Source organism: Equus quagga, chromosome 1 (genome assembly GCF_021613505.1).
Source record: "Equus quagga isolate Etosha38 chromosome 1, UCLA_HA_Equagga_1.0, whole genome shotgun sequence".
Lineage (NCBI taxonomy): Eukaryota > Metazoa > Chordata > Mammalia > Perissodactyla > Equidae > Equus > Equus quagga.
The window spans coordinates 89,660,458-89,674,229 of NC_060267.1; the positions used below are offsets into that span (position 1 = coordinate 89,660,458).

The window sequence follows — 13,772 nt, forward strand, 5'->3', positions numbered from 1 at the left end:
CCCGTGCTGCCCGTGGCGGCGGCGGCCGAGCTGCCCGCCCTGCCCGGGGGCCCGGCGGGCGGCGGCGCCGGCGAGCTGGCCAAGTACGGGCTGCCCGGGCTGGTGCAGCTCAAGAGCCGCGAGTCGTACGTGCTGTGCTACGACCCGCGCACCCGCGGCGCGCTCTGGGTGGTCGAGCAGCTGCGGCCCGAGCGGCTCCGCGGCGACGGCGACCGCCGCGCGTGCGACTTCCGCGAGGACGACTCGGTGCACGCCTACCACCGCGCCACCAACGCCGACTACCGCGGCAGCGGCTTCGACCGCGGCCACCTCGCCGCCGCCGCCAACCACCGCTGGAGCCAGAAGGCCATGGACGACACCTTCTACCTGAGCAACGTCGCGCCCCAGGTAGGCCGCGCGCCCCCGCGGAGCCTCGCTTCGCCCCTCTGCAGAATGGGCAGCTGCGGGCGCCCGCTCTCGGGCCGGGAGGGACCGAGCCCGGGGGCGAGCACCCGCTCTGCAGTCGGACCTTAACACAGCGCCCCGGCCTCCCTGAGCTTGAGCTTGTCTGTAAAATGGGGATAAACTTACTCACCTATCTCATGCAGTAGCGCTGACAACTGAAGACACAATGCATACAAAAGTACTATAATGAGGGAACTGAGGCTCAGACAGGCAAATGATTGCCCCAGTGTCACACAGCGGGAGGAGACCCAGGGAGCCTGTCCAGGGGACCCAGAGCTTTCAGCCACTGTCCTATCCTGCCTGCCATCCAGGAGTAAAAGGCAAGTTAGCTGGCACGCAGTTAGTCGGCTGTTAGGAGCAGTCACTGTGCTCCTGGACAAGCCACCCCACCTCTGGCCCTGTTCCCAGCAGGACCCGGGCACCAGTGGAATGAAACTGATGTGGGGCTCTGGGTGACGCCGGCAGGGTCCAGGCCTCTGCACCTGACTTCTGTGCTCCCAGCAGCACAGCCCCCTGAGCATTTGACTCGACACTGCGCTGAGGACTGGAGAGCCCAAGTGATGGAGTCAGAAGCAGATTCCCGACAGTCCCGGCTGCGCTCTGCAGTGCTTGGCTGGGAAAAGGAAAGCAGAGATGGTCGGGAGAGCTGGCCTTCTCAGGAGCCCCTGGGGGCTGGGGCAGGCCTCAGTTTCTCTCTCAAAGATGTGCCCCTCTCCTTCGTATGGCTCTTTGGAGCTGAGAAACGGCTTTGAGACCTGGGCTACTAGTCCTCCCCTGCTAGATGGGGGCGAGCCAGCACCCCCTTGAGCTCTGTGTGAACTCCACCCTCATGGCCACATGGCCTAGAGTGACTCCCCTTCCTTGAACCTCAGTTTCCTCTACATGCTCCCCCCCACCCCCACCAATCTCCTGGCTTGATGTCAGTGCCCACCCCTCAGGGCCTGGGGCAGCCCCTCCCACAGAGGGGAAAGGCCCCAGCCACAGTTCTCTGAGCCCCACCTCTCCTGCCAGGTGCCCCACCTCAACCAGAACGCCTGGAACAACCTGGAGAAGTACAGCCGCAGCCTGACCCGCACCTACCAGAACGTCTATGTCTGCACGGGGCCACTCTTCCTGCCCAGGTGAGGCCAGAGCTGAGGACCCTGGGGACACCGGGTCCTCCCTCGCTAGAGGCCTCCTCCTGCCACTAATCCTGCCCAGGCTTGGTGTCACCACTCCCAGGTCACCACTCATCTGGTTTCTTGGCAAGTCTGTCTATTCCCTGCCTTGGGCCGCCTAGTTCTACTTCCACAGCCAGACACCTTTGGGGCGCCCACCTAGACCCTGTCCCCTCTGCCCATGGGCATCAGGCCCTAAATCTGCCCTTGCTCCTCTCCCCTACGTCACCTCTTGTCACATCCACCCAACCCTGGGTTCTCCCAGATAGAAACCCTGCACCAACCTCGCTTGCCTTCAGTCTCTCCTCTGCTTGGAGCAACCCCCCGACCCTCCTCCCGGAGCTATGGTTTGAACTCCATCTTCCTGACCCTGAGCCTTCACGCTCGTTCCTCTGCAGCCGTCTCCCAGGGAGAACGGACTGAGCTCCTCTGGGCATGCTGTGGTTTCCCTGGGCCACTGAAGACAGGAGTGAGAGAGGCAATGGGTTGTGGGAGAACAGCTGGCTCCCGAGTCCACAGGCCTGGGATGGAAGCCAGGCCCCGTTGCCTAGTCTCTGCGTACTGTGGGCAAATGACCTCAAGGTCCTCTCCACCAACACAGGGAGGATGCCCGTTATCTATCTCGTGGTTCTTTAGGGGACAAAGTACGAAGGCGGATGTCACCCTGTTCAGGGCTGAGGTGGTGGCTGGGGCACTGATAACCTTGAATTAGCAAGTGCCTGATATGGCTGGGAAGTCCCCCAGCCAGTGTTCGGGCACCGCTATGTACCAGGCCCCCTTCGCTGGGGCTGACATTCAGCCCTCCCAGCCTTGCCCACTGGGTGCTCACTCTCCACGGGGAGAAACAGACAGTGATCGCATGTCCATAGGGATGAATGCGAGTCTTTAGAAGGCCTGATTCCTCCAACAGCATTTATTGCTACCACCCACCCTGCTTGACCCCATGCTGAGCACGAGGAAGTCAGGGTAAGAGTACATCTCTGCCCTGCAGGGAGCTCCCATCCCCTAGGAGCTAAGCAGGGCACAGAAGCCTCAGGTGGAAGGGCCAGTCATGCAGGTTGACACAAGGTGGAGGTCGGGTCCGGGAAGGCTTCCTGGAGGTGGTGGCCTTGGGTCCGACCAGACCCTCTGGGAGCCCTGAAGGCTGTGTGTGCCTGGTTCTGCCTGCAGGACTGAGGCTGACGGGAAGTCCTACGTGAAGTACCAGGTCATTGGCAAGAACCACGTGGCGGTGCCCACCCACTTCTTCAAGGTGCTGATCCTGGAGGCAGCAGGCGGGCAAATCGAACTCCGCTCCTATGTGATGCCCAACGCTCCCGTGGATGAGGCCATCCCCCTGGAGCGCTTCCTGGTGCCCATCGAGAGCATCGAGCGGGCCTCGGGGCTGCTCTTTGTGCCAAACATACTGGCAAGGGCGGGCAGAGTCAAGGCCATCACTGCAGGCAGCAAGTGAGGATGGCGGCACAGCCAGACTGTGGGGCTTGGGGGCTGGGTCAGATTAAAGGTGGTTATTTTTGGAGATGAGTCTTGGCTGTGTCTGTCCTAGGTGACCTGCCGGAACCTCTGGCTTCACCGCTGCTGCTTCCTGTCCTGGGCCTGACGGAACCTTCAGCTGGGCCGGGCGCCTGCCTGCGTGAGGCCCGGCTGCAAGGCAGCCAGGGAGATGAGGATGGCTTCCTGGAAGAGAAGCCCAGCAGTGGGCTGGGGCCTGCGAGGCTGGCAGGCACCCTGGCTCCCAGCTGCCTTCAGTGCCAGGCCACCCAGGAGCCAGCCCATGGGGTCTGCCGCCTGGTAGGTTACGGAAAGGCCCAGCTTCATGCTGCCCATCTGCTGCGGGCCGGCTGCGTGCCCTGCCGGGAAGGGCCTCACCTCTCTGTTTCTCAGTCTCCCCCTCTATCAAACAGGGATGATCCTAATCATTCCTGCCTCCCAGGGTGAGGCTCAGGGAGGTGATGGGCAGGAAGTTCACAGCCCTCAGTGCAGCTGTTGGAAGGGTGGGAGCCAGGGTTCCTGCTGGGAGGGTGCAGCTCACAGGCTCACAGCTACCTGGCCCCGGCAGGGCCCTAGGGGACAGGAAGACTGGGACCATCCACCTGTTTAGTCACTATCCTTTAAGACCCACGGAAGCAACAGAGCCTCCCCAGCCAAGTGCTCACAGGCCCAAGACCAAGGCTCACAGAGCTGGCTGCATACTGTCCCCACAGGGCTGAGGTGCCAGGGAAGCCTGGCAGGAAGGCTGCCCTGCCCAGCACGGTCACACACAAGGCAGTGGGACACTGGGCAAACAGCTAAGGGAACGTAGCCCAGAGCAGGCATGCGCAGGTTTCCCAGTCTTCCAGCTTGGGAGCAGCTGGCCCCGCACCAGCACCCAGCTCACCCGCATCCTGTCCCTGCTGCGGGTCAGCTGGGGTGAGGCCCAGGTGGTGAGGAGACCACCCCCAGAGAAGGCCGGCTCAGGGCAGCCTCGGGTGGGTGACAACAGGGAGAGCTGCAACCCCCTTCGGACAGACCCCAAGGCCCCCGCCCCTGGCTGGGAGCTGAGGCGGGGGAGGCGGGCGGCTCACCTCCGTGCGGATGGTGCGGCTGCCCTGGTTGGGGCAGGTGTTGACGTACAGATCGAAGAGGACACTTGGCTCAGCCACCTCCAGGTTGGGGTCAGCATCCACACCAGCTTCCAGCCCCTGGAGGCCCCCGAACACCACGAGAGCGTGCCTGGCACCCACAGGAGGGGGTCACTAACTGCCCATCGAGGCCCCACTGAATGCCGCCCCCAGAGCTCTCGGCCCCCTGCACACAGCAGAGGCCCAGTCTGCACAGCTTTGCCCCCCGTCCCTGCCCCAGCCTGCACCCACCTGAAGCTGGGAAGCTGGGCAGAAGCCACATCTGAGCCTCGCTCTGACGTCCCAATGGTCAGGTCATACCCATCCTGGAAGGGGGCCTCAGCAAACACAGCACCTAGGGAGGCCAGCTCACTGGGTGGCCTGCTCCCCACAAGCCACAGCCACTCGGGGGGGGGGTGTGGTGTGGTGTGTGTGTGTCTGTGTGTGTGTGTGCACGCGCGGGGGGGTGGGGGGGGATGCAGGTAAACAGGCCACCCCCAGGCTCTCCACTGCTCTCGGGAAGGCAGGGACTAAGCAGGGAGAGCCCATGCCAGTGCCAGATGGGGGAAATAATGCAGAGGGCGCATAGCAAGGAGCTCTGAGAATAGCTCTGAGTGCACCTCTGACTCATCTGGTCCTTTTGCCCCCATTCCCAATCCCACGGCAGACATCATTAATCCATCATGGTACTTTTCCTCAGAAGTCCTTAACAGCATTCCAGGCAGCGCACTCAGGGAGACCAAGGCCCAGAGAAGGAAAGGCACTTGCCCAAGGACACACAGCAAGTTAGCAGGGAAAGGACCTTGGTCTGACTTTTGGGTCAAGCAAGGCTCTCTGTGGCCTCCCGGACAGAGAGGATGGATATTCAGAGGAGGAGCTCTGTCCTTACTGAGGCAGGATGCCAGGCGGACCGTGTAGCCCCAGTAGAGACCAGCTTTGGTGCGAGGGTCCTGTGACGACACAACTTTTCCACGGCAGGTCTTGCTTTCTGGAGGGGAAGCAGAGAGGCTGTGAAGACGGGGTGAGGGGACAAGAAAGCGGAAGGAGGCTCCAAGCCCTCAGGCCGGCCAGGTAGGGGAAGCCTTCGGACACCTGGGAGCTGCCTCTGGTTCAGTCGCACCGTCACCCGAAGTCCAGGCTCCAGATTCTTGTCAATCTTCACCTCCTGGGAAAAGAAAGTGATGCTGTTCCCTGCACGACCAGCAGGAGTCACTGCTCTCCCAGACATGGGATCTGTGGAGCTGGCGAGGGACCTGAGGGGTCCAGGCCAACCTTCACCGCCACCCCCATCCCTGGCACCTGGGCCAGATCTGCTCGTAAGAGACTATTCGTGCAAAATGACCACAAGATACTGGCCCAGGCTGGGCATGGAGTAGGAGGTAAATATTTCCTGAGTAGATGAAATCCCACTTTTCTATGTTTTTGTGGCTATGTGCCACTTACTAGCTGTAGGAGTTTAGGCGGGTCACTTGACATCTCTGAACCTGGTTCCTCATCTGTCAGACAGAAGACCTTCGGTAAACAATAGCTGTCGTTAGGCTGCACAGGGCCTGGCAAGAAGTGAACGCTTCATGCGTGGGAGTCGTGCTGAGTAACAACTGCCGTTCTGGAGGTGTGCCGACTGTGAGCTCAGGATAGGGCCTTTTCTCTCCCTCTTGGGGGTTTCTCATGCCCTTCCCCTTTCATTTGTGTCTGGGTCATCCTGGTCTGCTTTTAGCCAGTTATTTCTGGTCTGTTCTTTGAGGGGAGGGATCCCACACATTGAAATGTTTCTCCTCCGACTCTAGGAGACTTGAGGGTAAACAGGTGGTAAGCGAACGCTCCAGTCCCCAGCTCGGCTTGGCCTCACGAGAGCAGCCCCAGAGTGAGTCTAAACTTGCTTTGGTGGGGTTCTGTTTTGTTTTTAACACAACGTCTGTCTTCTGTTGATGTGCTTTTTTTTTTTTTTAATTTTTTTTTTAAAGATTGGCCCTGAGCTAACATCTGTTGCCAATCTTTTTTTTTTTTTCTTCTCCCCAAAGCCCCCTAGTACAGAGTTGTAGATTCTAGTTGTGGGTCCTTCTGACTGTGGCATGTGAGACGCCACCTCAGCATGGCCTGATGAGCGGTGCCATGTCCGCACCCAGGATCTGAACTGGCGAAACCCTGGGCTGCAGAAGCAGAGCCTGTGAACTTAACCACTTAGCCACAGGGCTGGCCCTGTTGATTTGCTTTTTAAAAAACAGTAAATTTGCTCCTGGCTTTATCTATCAAGAGTCCCATTTTAGGCACTTCTCTGGCCCAAATCTGCATTACTGGGGGATCAGCAGGCGGAGACGCCTGATCCAGGGCTCCCCAGTCACCTGCCCCTGCCTGTCCTCCGTAGCCAGGGTGTGTCTGGGAAGGATGTCCCAACCCACCCTCCAATCCTACCTTCTTCATGCCACAGTTGACAAAGGAGCCCTGGCCTGGCCGGGTGGGCCGGTCCACCACGACACCCTCTCGGAACTCGGATTCCTCATCCTGACGCATGTGGTGAGGGCTGTCTAAGGGGTTCAGGAGCCCTGTGGTGGGGAGGGACCGGGAAGTCTGGGGGTGCAAAAGCACCTGAGGGTTGTGGCAGGGAACCCTGGTCCAAGTGCCAGCTCTGCCACAGACCTGCTGCTTGCCACCAGGCACAGCACCTGCCCTGCCTGGGCCGATTTCTCAGGGTTGGAGGGATGATCCACGGGAGACGGGGGTCAGTCAGGCCCCCAGCCTTACCTGCAAACTGCAGATCCTGGTGCTTGGGGAAGAATGCCTTTCTCAGGTACCTAGCAAAGGAGGCGGAGCTTAGGAAGTTCCTAGGCGAGGCCACTTCTGGCCTGACCTGCGCCTCCACCACCCCTCCCTCCTGCTCGGGAAGTCTGCCCTTCACCCCCTTACTGTGGACACTCCAGGTACTGCAGGATCCGGGCCAGCTGCACGCATGCCTGTCCCTTCTTGCCAACTCCCCTGAATTCTCCCTCCACAGTCCTGGAGAGAAAGACAGGCTCAGGAGCCTTGGTGTTCCCTTTGACAGCTCCTCCCCAAGTCTGACTTCTGCGGGGCCCCCGCTTTCAACTCCACCCACCAGGGTGACAATGGGGGCATTGCAGGCAGGGTTCTCAGCCCAGGCAAGGAGGCAGGGCAAAGGGTGAAATCAGGCCAATCCTGGCAGGTCCCCTCCTCCTTGAGCCCCAGAGACCCAAGTGAGGATGGCCCCTCACTTGGCATCTTGGCCCTCTTCATCGAACACCACAATCTCATCCACACAGAAGATGGCGCAGGCTCTGGCAATCTGGCCGGCCAGGTAGGTCCGAAGCTCAGGCGACTGGGCGTTGTCCAGGATGGAGCCCGGCAGGGCCACGCTCAGGGTGTAGGGGCGCCCTGGGCAGGGGAGGGGTGCTCAAGGTCAGTCTGAGACGCCAGAGCCATGCCCTCTCCTCCCTTCCTCTAATCCCAGAGCCCAGAGTTAGAGAATTTTCCCACTGAGAGGAATTTTGAGATCAGCAAAATAGATCCAACTCCCCTCTCCTGGCCTCCATCCCCCCAAGAGGAAAATGGACTCAGCGATCTCCAAGGCTCGCATGAGCAGGGCAAGGCCAGGGGGTGGTTAGAGGCATTGGCTAAGTTCCCAGCCTGGCTCCACCCCTTACTGCCTCAGTTCTCCAGCTGTCAAATGGGAATGATAATGAGAGCCAATATTTATTTTGAATGACTTTTTTTAATGTGTGCACACTTACCCAATAACCCTAGGAAGCAGGTGCTACTATGATCCCCAGGTTGGGGAACCTGTGGCCCAGAGAGGTCAAATCTGTGGCCTAAGGTCACAAAAAGGCAGGACAACTGAGATAGGGGTTCAGGCCTCTGGTTCCAGAGGGACCACCACACTCTCCCTCCGAGAGTCATCCAAAGGGAGCCACATGAGCTAATGCCCATAAAAGGCCTCACCAGTGTCTGAGACAGCTGACATGCTCAGTCACTGTCCCCACCGTCACCATCACTGGGCTTACAGGTCTGTACGGCCCCTGACCCTCCAGAGCATCAGGTCTGGCCAAGGAGAAGATACAATTTGTTAGGGTAGATCCAAATGTACTGACGTGGAAGGGCAGCCAGGATGCAATGTGGGATGAGAAACACCAGGCCCAGAAGTGCACGATCAAGGGCTCTCACTTCTGTAAAACTGTGTCTACACATCTCTCTACGTGTGTCTGAGCGGGGACAACAACATCTGGAGAAACGTTCACTGCCAGGCTTGCTGGGACTTTTCTTCATTATAGTTTTCTGTATGGTTCGAGGGGTTTTGTTTTGAGGATGTATTAGTTAATGAGGAAAAAAAGAGGCATTCTTATTATGGAATCGAAATAATTAAATGAAAAATGAAATTAAAGTTCTCAATAAAAAAAGCAAAACATGGGGCCGGCCCCATGGCCCAGTGGTTAAGTTCGCACGCTCCACTTCGGCGGCCCAGGGTTTGGCTGGTTTGGATCCTGGGCGTGGACGTGGCACCACTTGTCAGGCCAAGTTGAGGCAGTGTCCCACATGCCACAACCAGAAGGACCCACAACTAAAATATGCAACTATGTATTGGGGGGATTTTGAGAGAAAAAGCAGAAAAAAAAAAAAGGAAGATTGGCAACAGTTCTTAGCTCAGGTGCCAATTTTTTTTTTTTTTAAAAAAAGGTAAAACATAACTATTGTCACGAGGATGAGGTCTGGAGGCATTAGCCCCTGAGACATGATTCCTTCTCTAAGTAGGAGGTCAGCACTCAGTTCTCGGGGTCTCTCCATCAGGACAAGGCGTCTGGACCCACTGCTCTCTAAGGTCCCTTCCAGATACAACATTCTCTGCCCTGCCCAGGGCCCAAGCTGCTCACCTCTGTCCTCGCCCTGTGCAGCTGCCTCCTCCTCCTGCTGGCACTTTGCCTGTTCCTCCTGTGCCCGCTGCCGCTCCAGTTTTTTCATCAGCTTGAGATCCTTCCACTTCTTTTTCTCCTCTTTCTCTGGATAAGAAGACATCCCAATTGGTGGAGGGAAGAGGGACTTGGAGCAATCCCGGAGATGGTGCCCTCTCCATAGGGTCAGCCTGAGCTCTCCAGTGCTGCTGCTGGGTGAGCAGCCAGAGGAACCTCCCAGGACTTCTAGCCCCTTCCTCCCCATTTTGGGTGCTGTGGGACCCACAGGGGACAAACCTGGGGGCTCTCCCTAAGGTTCAGCTGTGCACTGCTGGAATGGCCTGGGGAAAGGGTGAGCACAGACTCCCCCCTCCACCAAACTCCCCAGCCCCTTACTTACTCTGTTTCTTCCATTTTCGCCACTCGACTCTTTGCCCGTGTTCACCCTGGAGTGGGAGTGGGAAGAGGTACAGGAGTGAGGCTAAATGGTCAACGTGGGAGGAGTCCCACTTGCTGCTCCACAGCTGTCTCCTCCCTCTAAATGGGGGCGGTGAGGAAACCAGGGAACCCCTACACGACGCTGCCCCAGGGAGAGCGAGGCAAGGACCTGCTGCACCCCAGTCCCTGAGACGACACTTGGCATACAGCAGGCACTGAATAAGTTGCTGAATGAGTTCCCACTGGAGAGAAGAGAAAACTGAGGCTCAGGGGAACGAGACCTGCGCACGTCACCCTGGGAGTCAGAAGAGACACGCCACGAAAGGGATCGGGATTGGGAGTAGGGTCCCACCTCCCGAATCCGGGCCGGCCAGAGGAGCCTCGAGGGCGTCCGACAATGGATGACCTGCCGCTGTCCCGGCTCTGGCTCAGACCCCGGCTCCCACCTCCGGTTCTCATCGGGGCGGGGGCGCACGCGGCCACGAGCATGCGGCACCTCGGGGCTTCTGGCCCCAGATCAGCGAGAAGTAGGGAGCGGGGTGCGCGGCCCTGCCCTGCACGCGGCGCGTTCTCATGCCCCCACGCCGGTCCTGCTTCGGGGTCCCAGCTTCTACCACCCACCGGGCCGCAAGGCCGCTTCCTCAAGCGTTCCGCCATGTTCGCCGCACGTCTTCGCCCACGCCCAGCCAATCACTCTCACCCCTTCCGGCCACACCTCCTCCGAGCTGTCCAATCGGAGAGCCAGCGGCGCGCGGGGGCGTGGCCTAGGCGCCTGGCTGCTGGGGGAGCGCGTGGGCTGGGCTGGGCTCCCTGGGTGCGCAGTGCCCGAGCTGGGTGGGCGGGGCTCATGGCCGGCCTGGGGTTTAAATGGGCAGCGTTTTGGGTACTGTCCTGGTCCCTTGGACGACTGGAGAGCCGCTCTCTGGCTCTGGACGACCACGACACTCAAGCCTCAGCTTGGTTTTATACCTGGGGACCCTGACGCCCAGAGTTGGAGTGTGATTCAGATCTGGAAATGACCTCAGAGATAATTTAATCCAGTTCTTTTATAGATTCGTTCATTTACTCCCTCTTAATTAGCAGACTTTAGTTTTTAGAGCAGATTTAGGTTTACCGAAAATCGAGTAGATAGTACAGAGAGTTCCCATATAACCTGTCTCCCCCACTTGCTTTCCCCTGGTGTTAACATCTTGTGTCAGTGTGGGCATTTGTTATAGTTAATGAACCGGTATTGATACATTGTTATTAACTAAAGTCCATAGTTTACATTAGGGGTCACTTTTTGTGTTGTACACTCTGTGGGTTTTGACAAATGCGTAAAGTCATGTATCTACCATGCATACGTGGTACTGTAATATCATACAATATAGTTTGACTGACATAAAGATGCTCTGTGCTCCACTACCCTCCTCCAAGCCCCTGGCAACCACTGATCTTTTTGTCCCTACAGTTTTGCCTCTTCCAGAATGTCATATAGCCGGGATTAGACAGTATGTAGCCTTTTCAGACTCCCTTCTGTCATTAAGCAATATGCATTCGAGGTTCCTCCATGTCTTCATGTGGCTTGATAGCTAATTTCTTTTTATTGATAGGTACTATTCCATTGTATGGCTATGCCAGTTTATCCACTCACCTTTTGAAGGACATTTGGTAGCTTCCAGTTTTTTTGTTTGATTTTGGTGAGGAAGATTGGCCTTGAGCTAACATCTGTTGCCAATCTTCCTCTTTTTTGCTGAGGCAGATTGTCACTGAGCTAACATCTGTGCCAATCTTCCTCTATTTTATGTGGGATGCCTGCCACAGTGTAGCTTGACAAGCGGTGCTAGGTCCATGCCTGGGATCCAAACCGAACCCTGGACCACCGAAGCAGAGCACGCAAACTTAACCACTACACCAGCAGACGGGCCCCTGGTTGCTTCCAGTTTTGGGAAATTATGAATAAATATGCTAGAAACATTCATGTGCACGTTTTTATGTGGACATGAATTTTCAGCTCATTTGGGTAAACAGCCAGGAGCCCGACTGCTGGATCCTACAATAAGACTATGTTTACCTCTGTAAAAACTGCCAAACTGTCTTCCAAAGTCATTATTCCATTTTGCATTCCTGCCAGCGATGAATAAGATAAGTTTTTAAAAAATTAATATATTTGAGCCAGGATTCATTCAATCAACAAATATTTTTGAGCAAGGTCTATTTTGGGGCAGGAAGTCCTGCGCTAACCGCCAGGGACATAATGGTAAGCGAAAGCAGATACTGATCTGCAGTTTACAGCCTGGCGGAGGAGAGGTTAATTTCTAATTCAATACATGTGTTAACATTCCAGGGGGGTTTATTTCGCCATTCTCCCCTCCCCTATCCGAATGAGAAAGCAAAGTCATTCTTGCATCTGAGGGAAGCTCTACCGTGTCAGGCTTTGTGAGGTTACTGAGTCTAAGATCTGGAAATCTGTGGAGTCACAGATTTGAATTATAGGCAGATTCTGGAATGGTTCATGAGACCTAGAACCTTGGTCAGGGTGGTTCCGCCTAAGAAGTCTATGGGTTTACCCCGTCGAGGACTTTCTTAACATCAGCCTATGTGTAGTATGGCAAAGGGGCTCCAAGCCTGAGCCTCTGGTATTTTTGTCACTGACTAATTGCCCTGAGGAACTCAAGGGTGGGTTCAGAAGCATTTAACTTTAAGAGATCAATCACCAACCACCCTGAACCAGACCGAGCTCCACCACCAGAGCTCTGTCTGTGGCCTTTGCTTTTTTTAATGCTAAGGTCTCCCCACGAGGAGCTTAGGCCTTATTACCGTCACCTGCAGTGTATGTGGAAGCGTGTTTTCCAACTGAGCCTGCGCGAGTGAATACCCACCTGCCCCTTTTGAATATTCATGCCTCATCGGAAATAAAACATCCCTGCTTCCCTTTGTTCCGGGAGAACCAGGACTTTGGAAATGACTCCACATGGTCTCCTATTTGCCGCAAATATCCTTTACTTTGCGAGACAACTACTTCTGGTGGAGAGTCTGATTTACCTCGCCAGGAGGGAACCCACTTTGGTTTCGGCAACATTTCCATGAGGCCGTCAGGTTCAATAATTGGCTGAAACGATTCACAGCCCTTGGGAAAGTACTATACTTATAATGACAGTTTTGTGATAAGGGCTCCGCCTCAGGAGCGGTCCCATGGGAAGGGTATACAGAGTGAGGCCTCGGGGGATGGGGTGAGCGCTCCCCGCCCTCTCCAGATGTGCTGCCTCCCAGCACATGGATGTGTTCCCAAACCCAGAAGCTCCTTGAGCCTCACTGATGCAGGGTTTCTATGTGGGGTTTTGTCACGTATGCATCGTTGATTAAATCATTGGCCATGTGACTGAATTCAATGTCCGGTCCCTTTCTCCTCCCTGGGGGCCTGGCGCTGGGGCTGAAAGTTCTAACCCTCTAATCACATGGTCAAGCGGACTCGGTAGGAATAACACAAGATACTCCTATCCCTCAGGAAATTCCAAGGGCTTTAGGAGCTCTGTGCCAGGGATCAGGGACAAAGACCAAATATGCTTTATTTTACCATATGTTCCCGTCAGCTCCCCCAATTAAATATATCATATGAGCAAAACCCACGGGCTTGCTCTGCAAATGCAACTTCAAGACAAGTCCCCAGCACCACCTCTCAAAAGAACTCAGGAGCTGCCATTGCTTTCCAGGGGGACGCCCATCCCAGGGATCAAATCCCATCTACCTTTGCCAGCTGGATGGCCTTGGGCAGTCACCTCACCTCCCAAGTGGTTTCCTCTCTTGTAAAATGGAGACAGTAACTCCTGTCTCAGAGGGTTGTTTAACGAGCTGATGGGCATCGAAGTGCCTGGCACACAGGGGTGCACAAGAACACCGGCTACCTCCTTCCTCTCCTGTCTCATTGTGTCATCCCTGGCCCTCCTGGCCTGCACTCTGACCCCTGTGGGAGGGGCCTGTCCGTGTCTTCCCTCTCACTCAATGGAGGCCGCTATCTCCTACACACACGCACACACACACACACACCAGTAACACAGACCATCTGAGCCCTGGTTCAGGTTCGAGGCCTGGCTTGACCATTAACTAACTGTGTGACTTTGGAGAACTCCCAGGTCCCCATCTTTGGGCCTCAATTTTACTCCACAAAACATTTCTGTACAAAGAGGGGCTGGGATCTGAGTTCGCTGGGGTGCCTTCCATCCTGACCACGTCCCCATCCACAAGTAGCACCCGAGTGT

At 56.5% G+C, this 13,772-nt stretch overlaps 2 protein-coding genes and 1 long non-coding RNA gene across 6 annotated transcripts; 2 read left to right on the forward strand and 1 right to left on the reverse strand.

The window, feature by feature from the left end:
- Positions 1 to 3,120, forward strand: ENDOG (endonuclease G; the record flags this gene model as incomplete). The annotated part of the gene is made up of 3 exons (XM_046680043.1): positions 1 to 387; positions 1,456 to 1,565; positions 2,772 to 3,120. Coding segments are annotated over 3 exons (780 nt in total), but the record flags the coding sequence as incomplete, so codon positions are not given.
- Positions 3,121 to 3,141: 21 nt separating this feature from the next.
- SPOUT1 (SPOUT domain containing methyltransferase 1) lies at positions 3,142 to 10,327 on the reverse strand. 4 transcript variants are annotated; one of them, XM_046657789.1, is made up of 13 exons: positions 10,156 to 10,323; positions 9,497 to 9,542; positions 9,079 to 9,204; positions 7,429 to 7,588; positions 7,106 to 7,195; positions 6,944 to 6,993; positions 6,614 to 6,744; positions 5,645 to 5,713; positions 5,294 to 5,366; positions 5,091 to 5,189; positions 4,454 to 4,556; positions 4,166 to 4,313; positions 3,142 to 3,278 (listed from the first exon to the last, which is right to left on the reverse strand). In XM_046657789.1, the coding sequence occupies exons 1-13, from the start codon at positions 10,189 to 10,191 to the stop codon at positions 3,210 to 3,212; spliced, it is 1,200 nt and encodes a 399-aa protein (XP_046513745.1). In that variant the 5' UTR covers positions 10,192 to 10,323; the 3' UTR covers positions 3,142 to 3,209. The 4 variants fall into 4 exon arrangements, with proteins under 4 accessions (XP_046513745.1, XP_046513762.1, XP_046513772.1 ...); XM_046657806.1 differs by lacking the exon at positions 10,156 to 10,323 and adding an exon at positions 9,887 to 10,130; XM_046657816.1 differs by lacking the exon at positions 6,614 to 6,744 and having other exon boundaries at positions 5,645 to 5,697; positions 10,156 to 10,327.
- LOC124237811 (uncharacterized) lies at positions 5,159 to 8,619 on the forward strand. Its single transcript, XR_006888143.1, has 6 exons — positions 5,159 to 5,272; positions 5,408 to 5,580; positions 5,705 to 6,065; positions 6,630 to 6,715; positions 7,380 to 7,511; positions 8,217 to 8,619. It is a non-coding gene; the product is annotated as an uncharacterized LOC124237811 (long non-coding RNA).
- Positions 10,328 to 13,772: the final 3,445 nt, after the last annotated feature.